Source organism: Tupaia chinensis, unplaced genomic scaffold (assembly GCF_000334495.1).
Source record: "Tupaia chinensis unplaced genomic scaffold, TupChi_1.0 Scaffold142716_1, whole genome shotgun sequence".
Taxonomy (NCBI): domain Eukaryota; kingdom Metazoa; phylum Chordata; class Mammalia; order Scandentia; family Tupaiidae; genus Tupaia; species Tupaia belangeri.
In genome coordinates this window covers 8,268,829-8,281,903 of record NW_006202562.1, presented here as the reverse complement: position 1 = coordinate 8,281,903, position 13,075 = coordinate 8,268,829, and the positions used below count along the sequence as shown (strand labels likewise).

The following is a 13,075-nucleotide window of genomic DNA, read 5'->3' as shown; positions in this document are numbered from 1 at the left end:
GTGGTAGAGGTATTGTGCTGCTTCCCCATATTTCTTGTGCTCCTGCAGCGATTTCTAGTTATCTGGTGGATGATCAGTTTCTTCCCAGACTTGGAATTTCAATCAGAGGGTCGAGGAGTGTGCAGAAAAGAAAACAGAGAGAGGGAAACAACAGCAAAAACACCAGACAAGACACAGAGAAAAAGAAGAGAAAAACTTTAAAAAACAATTAATATTCAAAAAATTTTAATACAACTCAAAAATTGGAAAACCGCGCAGCGCGCTTGCGCGTTGCGCGAAATGGCTAGATCGCAGGAGCCATGGAGCTGTCTGTCTCTTGAAGAAGGGCTGTTCACGCGAGTTTTGTACGCTGGAGGCCCAGTTATCAGTGGGACATCTTCCTTTTTCCAAACTGGCTAGATCGCAGGAGCCATGGAGCTGTCTGTCTCTTGAAGAAGGGCTGTTCACGCGAGTTTTGTACGCTGGAGGCCCAGTTATCAGTGGGACATCTTCCTTTTTCCAAACTGGCTAGATCGCAGGAGCCATGGAGCTGTCTGTCTCTTGAAGAAGGGCTGTTCACGCGAGTTTTGTACGCTGGAGGCCCAGTTATCAGTGGGACATCTTCCTTTTTCCAAACTGGCTAGATCGCAGGAGCCATGGAGCTGTCTGTCTCTTGAAGAAGGGCTGTTCACGCGAGTTTTGTACGCTGGAGGCCCAGTTATCAGTGGGACATCTTCCTTTTTCCAAACTGGCTAGATCGCTGGCTTACTTTCTAGCAGTGAGAAAGAACGGGGTAAACAACTGGCACAGTGAATGTGTTTGAAGGTTCAAGGAAGTACAAAATTTAATAATGATACTTTCCCGTCTACCACATCCAGACACTGTGTTAAGTATTTTCTACACATCTTTAACCTTCATAGTAATCTAACAAATACCAGGCAGTACTATGTAAGGAGCCAGAGTTAGAGATTTTTGCTACAGACCACATGCATTCGCCAGGGAGACAGAGAGACAGAAAGCAAGAAATCACTCTCCACAAGGAGATGACCACGGCGCAGTCCCTTTTCCTCCATTCTCTTGGGATCTTGGGCATGCATCTACACGCCTGGTGGGAGTTTTAAGCCACCTGAACTGGGACTTAAACCATGGTTGACTGCATGGAGTCCAGTGATGTAACCATTTCGCCATCTGCTGATGCCGACACTGATCCTTGAAGGAAGATAGAAGATGATGAGATGGAGCACGAGCTCAGGAGCGTATGTTGAAGTCTCTGAGAAAGGGAGGGCAGGACGTGGGAGCAGGTGTGGAGGAATGATTGTACAGGTGTGTAGGTGTCATGGTGTTTGAAGCACAGGACAGGAAGTCCTGGGCTGGGGGTATGGAATAAGCACCTTCATTTGTCTTAGTGTGGATTTCACCAAGCTGGGCTTCTATTAAGTTATTGGTCTTAGGACTCTTACATTTCCCAACTCCCTCATAATAGTTAATAAAGCTCTAGGGCTGGAGGAGGGCCAGCAAATAGGTCCTAGGTAAGTTTTTTTAAAATAGATGTAATTAGTAATTTGGTGTAATTTTTACTTTTTCACTCTGTATATTAGGAAAAAACATGTTCTTTATCTTCTTGTATCCTTAACTATTTTTTTTTTTTTTGAGAGATTTTCACTGTAGGGCGCGTGCGCTCGCCAGACAGACAGAGAGAGAGACATAGAGACAGAAAGCGAGAAATCACCCCCCAGGGGGGATGGTCACGCCGCAATCCCTTCTCCTCCATTCTCCTCTCGGGATCTTGGGCACGCACGCACACGCGCCTGGCGTGAGTTTTAAGCCACCGGGTCCGGGACACGAACCGCGGTCGACTACGTGGGAATCCAGCGACATAGCCATTACGCTAACTGCTGGTTCCCTATCCTTAACTATTTATTGAGATTTTAATAGTTTTTTTTCTTTTTTGATATTTATTGTTTAACTAAGATATTTGTTAGCAGGAAAGTAGTTCACAGCATAATTGTAGTGAACTTGTAAAGTGTTTAAAGTATTATATGTCAGTTCAATTTGAAGTTCAGTGTAGTGCCAGTTTTTTCTTATTATTTTCCATTACGTTTTTCTGTATTAGATGTCCAGGGATTTCTTTCTTTTCTTTTCTTTTCTGTTTTTTTAAAGAATGATTTATTTGATTTTACTTCTTATTTTTTAATTTGATCAGAGAAAGGAGAGAGAGAAAGTGACAAAGCAAACTGCCAGGTCCGGGATTCGAACTGTGGTTTCGCCATATAAGAGTCCAATATCTTAACTACCATGCCACCTGCAGCCCAGGAATTTCTTGAACTATAGTAAGAAGTAATTTTGGTAATAACATAGCACACCACTAAACTTGTTTGATGAGCTTTTTAAGTATACTTTTTTTAATTAAAAAAAATTTTTTTTTGAGAGAGGTTTTCGCTATAGGGCACATGCGCTCGCCAGAAAGACAGAGAGAGACAGACAGAAAGCGAGAAATCACCCCCCGGGGGGATGGCCACGCTGTAATCCCTTCACCTCCATTCTCCTCTCAGGATGTTGGGCACGCATGCACACACGCACCCGGCGTGAGTTTTAAGCCACTGGGTCCAGGACGCGAACCGCAGTCGACTACGTGGGAGTCCAGCGACATAGCCATTACACTAACTGCTGGTCCCTAAATTATTTTATTTTAAGTTTATTATTACTTTCCAATTTGACTGGGGTTGAGGGGGGAACGTAAGAAAGTAAATCTCCAGGTCTGGGACTTGAACCATGGTTGGTCATGTTAGAGTCCAGCGCCTTTAACCGCCACGCTACCTGCCGGCCCCAAATTTACTTATTTCTTCCATGAGAGAGAAAGAAACAGGCACCCCAAACAGGATCTTCACACCACACTCTAGTCCTTGCCTCAGTCAACTCAGATCGTGTGCACTCGCCCATGTATACATGGAGGCCTCAGGATGTGAACCCAGCACCTTCCCATGTGGGTTCAGTGTTGCAGAGTGTTGTATCACTTCTGTTTCACCATCTGGCCTTGATTTGATTTCTTCATGACATTTTACATTTGTACAGAAAGTTAAAATAATAATTGCAGCCCACCCATGGTCAGGAGGGTGCCACTGTGAAGGTACCTCTGCTCTCTCTTATTTGAAAAAAAGAAAAAGGAGAAAAGCTCTGACTGGCTATTTGGAATCTGGAAGTTTTAAGTGTATTTTAGTGACACTGTTATTTGGATTTGGATCGTACAAGGATGGGAACTACCTGTTGAGGTTGTTACTGAAAACTGTCTTTTACGTTTTTAGAGGCTTCGTGACGGAGTGCTCAGAGACATTGAGAGGCAGAATCGGAAAAAGGAAAATATTCGTCTTTTGGGAGAACAGATTACTTTGACTGAGCAACTTGAATCAGAGAGAGAGAAGATGTTATTGGCAAAAGGATCTCAGAAAACATGACCTGAAACAACGAATGTGAAGTATCAGTGGGACAGACAGTGCTGAGTGTGTGTATGCGTGTGTGTGTGCGCGCGTGTGTGTGTTGATAGAGAATAGCTTAGTGAGATCTTAATTTTTTTTATTTTTTGGTCACTGTCCTTTTAAACTATCAAATGGAGGACCGTGGAGTATATATTCTAAATTACTGTCTTTAAAGTCTTTTGTGTCTGAGTAAAGGCTGAGGTTGATGCTCTTTTGAAGAGTTTCTGTCTGCATGGACCTGGTAGGAGCCCCTTTTAACCTCAGTGTCCCGGGCTGAGGATTGCTGCTGACAAGCACTTCTGAACCTGTGAGGAGGAAGGGATGGATAGTAGCATTCACCTGAGCAGTCTGATAAATCGGCACGATGATGAAGCCACGAGAACATCTACCTCGGAGGGACTGGAAGAGGGTGAAGTGGAGGGAGAGACTCTCCTGATCGTTGAGTCGGAGGATCAGGCTTCAGTGGACTTATCTCACGACCAGAGTGGAGATTCCCTCAACAGCGATGAAGGAGATGTGTCGTGGATGGAGGAGCAGCTGTCCTACTTCTGTGACAAGTGCCAGAAGTGGATACCGGCCAGTAAGGAGCTTCTCAATTCCTTTCATGTGTCAATTACTGTTTGGTGGTTTGTGTTTCCATTCTTGAAAGAAACATGATCATAAAGTAGACCTAAATAAAAGGATAATCATTATATGTATTATTAGTGGATCAGCTCTAAGTTTGTATGGAACATAGACACGTTTATACTAACAAAGGTTATTGTCCACCTTTTTCACATTGTTAGCATTCTTGATAGTAGCCCAATAAAAATTAGAAACTGGAAATCTTAAGAATTAGCCTCATTTTTCTAACAAGATCATGCATGGATCAGGACCAAATTCTAGTCCCAGGGTAGAATTAAAGTTGAAATTCATAGAAATTACCCTGTTACTATGTTTTTTAAAAGATTTATTTATTTATTTTCATTTGACCAGAGAGGGACAGAGGAAGAGAGAGGGAGAGAAAGGGAAAATGAGAAAGCAAGCTGCCAGGCCCGGGACTCGAACCACATCGGCCATGTGGGAGTCCATTGCTCTTAACTACCACACCATCTGCCGACCCACTCTGTTAATATTTAAGTCACATGGAAAACTGCTGCTGAATACTGAAGCAAGGTTAGAATGAGGAGATTGAAGGTGTTCTGTGCCCTTTTCTCAGACCCAGTCTTTTCCACTTGCTGGCCTCTTTATCTGCTGCAGCCTCCAGCCTCCTTGCTCTTGAGGAGCACATCTTGCCAGCCATCATATGATTTATACTGAAATGATTTTTCTAGTAGGCAAGAAATGAGTAATGATAATGTACAACAGGAGTGTTCTGTGTAACAGAATTCATATCTAAGAGAAACTTCAAAAAATTCATGGAAATTTTGTATTACAAGTAAAACTATGCATGGATTTCAATTTTTTTTAACCAAAGGAAATTCATACTTTAGTTCTGTATTTCCACGAGGTTTTTGAAGTACCCTTGATTGTTGTTGTAAAGTAGATCCATTTTCTGGTATATAGACTGTTTTTGCTAAGATGGATTCAACTATTCAGATTAGTAGTTAATTTTTTTTTTTTTTTTAATTTAAGCTGCTGGGTCCAGGACTTAAACCGCAGTCGACTACATGGGAGTCCAGCGACATAGCCATTATGCCATCTGCTGGTCCCAGTTAAATTTTTTTAAAGAATTACTTTATTTAATTTTATTTATTCATTTGTTTATTTTAATTTGACTAGAAAGACACACACACACACACAGATAGAGAGAAAGTGAGAAAGCAAGCCACCAGGTCTGGGACTTGAACCACAATTAGCCATGTGGCAGTGTCCAGCGCCTTAACCACCATGCTACCTGCTGATCTCAGTAGTTAAATATTAATAAGCTAATAGTCACATTTTCACCAGAAATGAATGTAGAATTTACTGCTTATTAACTGTCTTTTGCTTCTGAGTGGTCTTTTTCTGCCCAGTGGCTTTTCCTTTGTCCACACAGGATAAACTTTAAACTGTCCTTTGTGGTCAGGCCCTTGCTAACTTCCTTAACCTTTCTGTCCCCACACAGAAACAACTTGGCAGTTAGGGAGAACTTTTAATTCTCCACAAATAATTCTTATCCCCAGGACTTTGCATGTTTTGTTTCCTCTCTGGGATGCCTCCTCATCCCCTCCCCCAAACACACAGGCACTCTCCTTGCCTGGCCAGTTTCTTTCCTCTGCCCACCCCTCACAAGCCCCTCTTTCTAGCTCCTCTGCCTTCCTAATATTCCCTGGGCTTCCTCCTCCTGACATGTGAAGTACATCCTATTCCACTGCCCTGATTTTCACGTCTCAGAGCAGCAGCATAACCTGAGGCATTTAGAAAATGCTTTAAGCCCCACTACAAGACTGGTTTACGTGTCTGGAGTAGGCCCAGCCATATTTAGAAAAACCAAACAACTCCCTGGGTAGTTTCATTGCATGGAGAACCACTGAGCTGCTGTGATTACCTCTTTCATACTCTGCAGCTCTTAGGTTTGTAAGGAGGTGAGAGCAGGCACCGCGTCTGTCTTAGATGTCTCCTTCCTGGTTCCTAGCCTGGTGTCTGGCATAGGGTGAGAGCTCACGTTTTCTGAAGGAATGTGTTGGAAAACCGTTAGAGCAATAATCTACTCCTGATTTTCCAGTATCTTTCTCCTAAGAGTTAAGGAATCACACACAGTTCTTAGTGAGTATGTACTCCATACCAGAGGAATAAAAATCTTTCTTCTCTACTCCCTTTCCTATCTTCATCCCTCCCCTGTCACTGTGGGTTGACCAGGAAAAAAAAAAGGAACCAAAAAATACCACATGGGAAATGTGGAAAGTCTGGTTGCTACATGGGGTAAACCTTTGGTAACCCTAGATAAACCTGTGATGTTGCTTTCTGTTTTTCTCCTAGGTCAGCTGAGGGAACAGCTCAGTTACCTTAAGGGTGATAATTTTTTTAGGTTTACTTGTTCCGATTGCTCAGCAGATGGCAAGGAGCAGTATGAGAGGCTGAAGCTGACGTGGCAGCAGGTGAGTAAAACAACTAGACTTTATAAGGTGGATTCCCCTAAGGAATTGGTTGGAATGAATATCTAGAATGAGCTTTTGAGTTGTTTGGAGGGGCCAAGCAACAGTTTTGCACAGTGAAAGTTAGATACTGACTATATGGAGAGGCATTCTTGATAAAAAGAACACTTGTTTCTAACCTCATAAACTGGATTTGACAATCTTGAAAATCTTACACGATGTTACTTATATGTAATGCCAAGCTCCGATTTGAATTGAAAATGGGGCTTACATTTTTCTGTCAGCCATTTTTAGAACAATAAAACCATTTTTTGCCAATGGAGAGATGGCTACATTGGAAATAGATTTGGAAGAAGTAATGTGATTGATTGAAAAAACCAGCTTTCTACATCTGAACTTAGAGATGTTTGAATGGTTTTTGTTTAATACTTATGTCCAGTATCAATACCCTAACTCTAAGTCAACTCTTGCCTGAACGATAGCTTTGAACCAATCTCTTGTTATTATTTTTAATTTTTTATATCAATAGGTATGTAATGAAGCACCAGTGTATATAAAGTCTTTACGTTTCAAAACAAATGAATTTACATTCTTCACTTGCTTTTTATGTTCGTTCATTCATCAGATACTGAGTGGTTGTAATGAACCAGACGGTATTCTAGGTGTGGAGGTTAATGAGGTGAATGAGATAGCCAAAGCCTCTGACCCCAGGCTCAACATTTGTTCTAGATAATGAAGTGACCCATAGCACTTTTTGCTTTGAAGGAAATACAACTGGATAATGAAAATAAAAAATTGGATTATGACATTTTTTACTGGTAGTTCTTACAAATTATAGTTGTTCTGGCAACCTTAGACTCTTGTCCTCATTACCAGTGCTTTATATGGACATTCATGACATCTGTCAGTGGTGAGTTTAGGAAGCCTTTTTTCACTCACAGCAAAGTATGATCAGTTCGTCACACATCAGCCCTGTATATGTAATACATAAGTAAGAGCTGCACGTAACTAAGTGGATCAGTAAAGCCAAAGAGGAGGTAAAGATCTACATTTAGAATATCCCAAGGTATCCTTCTCTTGTTCTTCTGTTCCATGTACCATTCCCACTCAGAATGTAAAACGGAACAGACTTTTCCCCCTTGAGATTAACACCTCGAATTGTGCTGTTCTCCGAGCCCCTGTTTTGTCTGTTTCAGGTGGTCATGTTGGCGATGTACAACTTATCTCTGGAAGGAAGTGGGCGTCAAGGCTATTTCAGGTGGAAAGAAGATATCTGCTCTTTTATTGAGAAGCATTGGACTTTTTTACTAGGAAATAGGTAACGTGATTTTTAAAAATCTTACACTTGAAGGGAGATGTGAAGAACTAAGTATATAAGATTTGAGATAGCGTCATGTAGCCCCATTAGAGAGTTAGAGTATTTACTGTGGCAATTCCAAGGAATTTTTGAATTCTAGGAAGTCTTTCTACTTTTTTGAATTAAAAAATCTTATGAAGAAGCAGAGTGGAAGTATATGTTATCAAAGTGTGGGTTTCCTTCCTCCTTTCATCCTCTTTCCAGAAAAGTGTTGGTTTCTATTGAGCATGACGTTTTTGAAGAAATTCTTAGCATGTTAAAAATAGAGAAAGTTTAATTGAAACAGTTTGGGACTATTCAAGAGTTGGATGAGGAACTATTTTATTTGAGATCAGATTATTACATCCTTTTGAAATCAATACTTTATAGGAGATTAGAAGAGGAACAATAATGGCACTTATTGACTATCCATTTAAATTGCTCTTTTTTTTTTTTTTTTTGAGAGGTTTTTGCTATAGGGCGGGTGTGCTTGCCAGGCAGACAGAGAGACAGAAAGCAAGAAATCACCCCCTAGGGAGGATGGCCACGCCACAATCCCTTCTCCTCCATTCTCCTCTTGGGATCTTGGACACACACGCACACATACCCCGTGTGAGTTTTAAGCCACCGGGTCCGTGACTCAAACCATGGTTGACTACATGGGAGTCCAGCAACATAGCCATTACGCTAACTGCTGGTCCCTAGATCACTCTTAATGAATAGAGTCTAGAGTTATTAGTGTTTGCTTTTACTAGCTCTGGAAGGCCGACACTTTTTTATACTTTGTGGTATCGTTCATAATGTTTAACAAAGTCTAAGCACATTACCATTTGTATGGTTTCTTCATTATTCTTTTCATAATTGGACTTTGATGATGCTATTGAATGCTCCTCTGTGGGCTGCTTTGGTTCACTAGATCAAGGGATACTGATGCACAGATATTGAGACCAGAGGTTTTAATTAAAGGTCCATCTAACAAGATTTTAAAATCTAGCAAGATCTATACAGTATAGCCAAACTTACTAGTTTCATGGTTAAATTACAGAGAAGCTGAAGAGTAATGGATGCCTTTTACTGCAGTGTTAAAGGAAAAAAAGCCTTAGTTGAGTCCTCTCAGAAACTGTTAAAATCTGGCAGTATGCTTAAAAGCAGTTGAGATTTTTGTTTAGCTTGTTATCAGGAACTAGTGAGTTTAGGATTACCATATCGGTAAATTTTGTTTGAGATTCTGCTTTTTAGTTGCTGCCTGAAGTCCTGGGAGAACAAGAAAGACATTTGAAAAGAGGAGTGGCGGGGCCGGGCAGTGCTGCATGATGCTCTTTGTGAGGCTGACCGACCAGGGAGGTTTCTGGGTTTGCATCCGGAGACCTTCCTGAGTACATCAGCAGCTGTATGCCCGTGGTCCAGGGCTGGCTAAGGCTGGGAGTAGAGTAGATTATGATGTGAAGATCCTGTTGGGGTGGGGGTGGGGAACTGTTGTCTCCATCTCTGTCTCTATATCTCACTCTCATGTAAGAAAGGCTGACCGACCAGGGAGGTTTCTGGGTTTGCATCCGGAGACCTTCCTGAGTACATCAGCAGCTGTATGCCCGTGGTCCAGGGCTGGCTAAGGCTGGGAGTAGAGTAGATTATGATGTGAAGATCCTGTTGGGGTGGTGGTGGGGGTGGGGAACTGTTGTCTCCATCTCTGTCTCTATATCTCACTCTCATGTAAGAAATAAACTTGGAAAAATAAGACAGGAGGGACAACCTTCTGAAGGCTTGCTGAGAGGAAAAAAATGGATGAGACTCAAAAGGAGTTATTTTAATTCTTGAGTTATTTAGTGGTACTAAGAAAAGAGCTGATACTGATTCTGTGATGGAAAGGAAATCTGTTTGTTTAATGATTTAGCACTATTTATGGAACTTAATATACTCCATTTATAAGGGACAAGAAGGGAAAAGCTGGTAAAATTAGATCTTGGAATGTTTTCATGATCTCTACACGCTTTTCTTTGTAGTGGATTATCTTCTAGAAGAAATTAGATTTAGTTTTTGTGTTTTTTTTAAGGATATTGCCATATTTTAACAGAAATTGTTGAGTCGTTTCATTGGTTCATTTTTAGAGCATATTCTGAGAGGAATCAACTAAGACTTTTTTTCTTTTTAACAACCGCAATGAAAGGCATTCATTGCTTTCCAGTTTTTTTGTAGTTTAATCATGAATCTGGTAGGTTTTGGCTATATTGGTATATCACCTGACTTGTTATTCACTTAATCTTTCTATTTAGATCAAGTCACTTAAAAATGATGCATTTGTTTTAAAAAGAAACTTCACCATGGTTAGTGGAAAACCCATATCCTTTGCCAAAAGTAAGATGTAAGTGCACTAAAAATAAAACGATGCTATTCAGTTGTTAACTGGATCCCATAGCATGTAAAGGCAACTGGGAGCTTTCTTTTTAAGTGAGCTAGTGAGAATTTAAAGCAGTTAACTTTCTCTTTTAGTCTAACCAGGACTAAAAGACAATTAGAAATCACCCTGGTTTGTTGCCACCTGGATTTCTGGCACAGTGCCATCCTTCACTTGGTACTCCAAGTACCAACACAACACTCTGTGTTGAACTCAGTGATCAGAAAAGTGCCCTGAGGCCCAGCCTAGTGGCAGTGTGAGTAGCGTACTTAACTACTGTGCTGGAAGCCGTGTGACTGACTGAGTTTGGATACCCAGCCCAATTGACCTGAATACCAGAGACATAGGTGCTCTAAGATCCTGATAAGCTTGAGGGCTGGGGGAGGGGGACTGTGGCCTGACGAGATCCTGTTAAAAGTGCCTGTGTCACCCACCCCATGCATACATGCACCCTCTAACATAAATTTTACAAAAGGAGAAAAATGAAAACGTCATCATTAACAGGATCACTGCACCCCAGAGAAGCAGTCCTTGCAGTGCATTAATACTTAAGTTAAACTTTTTCATAGCTGTTGAAGTTTGTTTGTTTGTTTTGTTTTCTTTTTTAGAAAGATTTTTGCTGTAGGGGACATATACTTGCCAGAGAGACAGAGAGAGAGGAAATGAGAATCATCCCATAGGGGAGATGACCACAACACAATCTCTTCTCTATTCTCCTCTTGGGATTTTGGGCACACATGCACACTTGCCCGGTGTGAGTTTCAGACTTCCAGGTCTGGGACTTAAACCATGATCAGCCATGTGGTATCTAGTATCTTAACCACTGAGCCACCTGCTGGCCCTGTTACAGAAGATTTTAATTCTGGTAGCCATAGAACATATTTTAAATTCTTAAAACTGATAACGATTTCCTGTTCATCACAAGATCTGAAAGAATAGCATACTATGAAATAAAAAAAATTTTCATTTGAATACATTTTCTTTTTTTTTTATAATTACTTTTTTATTTAATTTTATTTATTCACTGATTTATTCTTAATTTGAGCAGCGAAAGACACAGAGAGAGATAGAAAGAGAGAGGGAAACCGAGAAAGCAAGCCACCAGGCCCAGGACTCAAACCGTGGTCAGCCATGTGGGAGTGTCCAGCACCTTAGCCACTATGCCACCTGCTGGTCCCGAATACATTTTCTTTCAGATGTTTACAAGTTTTTTTTTTTAAATGCCTGAAATGTGTTGCTAAAGTTTAAATGTGTAAAAGTTTATTGTGGGCTAGCCTGAGAATTTTTTAGTTTGTTGTAGGGTGCATATGCTTGTAGGAGGGAGATGGTAAGAAATTGCCTTCCAGGGGGGATGGCCACACCACAGTCCCTTCTTCGTTCTGTCAAGATTTTGGGTATATGTATGTATATGTGTCCAGCATATTTTTTAAGCTGCCAGGTCTAGGACTTGAACTGCATAGTCAGCCACTTAACCAACATGCTATCTGGTTGGCCCCCTAAGAAATTTTATGTACCATTGTAAAACAAATGTAAAAGTATGTGAAAGCTTGGGGCCAGCAGATGGCATGTCGCTGGACTCCGACATGGCTAACCATGGTTTGAATCCTGGACCCCGTGGCTTAAAAACTCATGCCAGACACATGTGCATGTGTGCCCAAGATCCTAGGAGGAGAATAAAGGAGAAGGGATTGTAGCATGGCCATCTCCCCTGGGGGGTGATTTCTCAACTTTCCTCCTCATTGTCTATGTCTCTCTCTCTCTCTTTCCTCCCCACAGTGAGCACATGTGCCCTAAGGCAAAAACCTCTACCAAAAAAAAAAGTGTACGAAAGTTTTTACTAAGATTAATTGCCACTGTGTGTGTGATAATTTAATGTTTTTACAGTCCTGGCCTGGAATTCTTCCAGAAGGTATAGTCTTGATTAGTGAAGAACAGCTTAAATACAATCTTCTGTTACCATAGTTCAATGATTTTAAAGTGTACAATTTTACAGTTATTAACATCTCTGAGTTGTTAACATCTTAAAATCAACGGCATATCATTAGTGTTTCTAAGGTTAGGCCAAAATAAACCTTTATACATTTCATTGGCAGCTATCTCTCATTTTTATTTATATATAAAATGGTATATCGGGACCAGCAGTTGGCATAATGGCTATGTCACTGGACTCCCATGTAGCTAACCACAGTTCGAGTCCCGGACCCAGTGGCTTAAACTCACCCTGGGTGCGTGTGTGTGTATGCCCAAGATCCTGAGAGGAGAATGGAGACAGGATTGCGGTGTGGCCATACCCCTGGGGGGTGATTTCTCGCTTTCTGTCTCTCTGTCTCTCTCTGTCTTTCTGGTGAGCTCACTTGCCCTATAGCAAAAACCTCTCCAAAAAAAAGATATGTTTTAAAGTAAACAAACCTTAAATTTGACGAAATACAGGATACATTCATGGGATTTACACTTGGAAAAATTTTATTACAAGGACAGCAGAGTAGGAAGCATGAGAAATCAGTTTCCCCATCCGGGTGACTGTCAGGATCTGTTTGATGCATTGTAGAACTCTGGAGTCTAATGAGACTTGCAACTTCCGGCGGAAGACTTACATAGTCGTGGCTCGCTGTAGTCAGTTTCTGCTCTTAGTACAGCAGCTGCCTGTCCCCCACCTCCAGTCTGAAGCAGGAGCTGTATGCGAATTCCCAGAGTAGCTTGCCCACAGTTCATAGGGTACAGGGTGGGCAAGAAGGATCCTGCCGCGCCGATACCTGGGATTCTTGCTCTCATCACTGCTCCTGCAGATCCCAGAGGTGCAGACACAGAGAGAGCAGCCACTACTGCTGCTTTCCCCCAA

General features: G+C 41.4%; 2 protein-coding genes across 3 annotated transcripts in view; both read left to right on the top strand.

The window, feature by feature from the left end:
- Nucleotides 1-3,281: 3,281 nt before the first annotated feature.
- Nucleotides 3,282-3,456, top strand: PET117 (PET117 cytochrome c oxidase chaperone; the record flags this gene model as incomplete). The annotated part of the gene is given in 1 exon segment (XM_027766347.1): nt 3,282-3,456. A coding segment is annotated over 1 exon segment (150 nt), but the record flags the coding sequence as incomplete, so codon positions are not given.
- A 297-nt stretch (nt 3,457-3,753) lies between these two features.
- Nucleotides 3,754-13,075, top strand: part of KAT14 (lysine acetyltransferase 14) — a 25,564-nt gene continuing 16,242 nt past the window's right edge. For both annotated transcript variants that reach the window (XM_006163650.3, XM_006163651.3), the window contains exons 1-3: nt 3,754-4,032; nt 6,393-6,511; nt 7,705-7,826. In XM_006163650.3, coding sequence (XP_006163712.1) covers nt 3,774-4,032; nt 6,393-6,511; nt 7,705-7,826 — 500 coding nt within the window. In that variant the 5' untranslated portion in view covers nt 3,754-3,773. The remainder of the gene's footprint in view (nt 4,033-6,392; nt 6,512-7,704; nt 7,827-13,075) is intronic.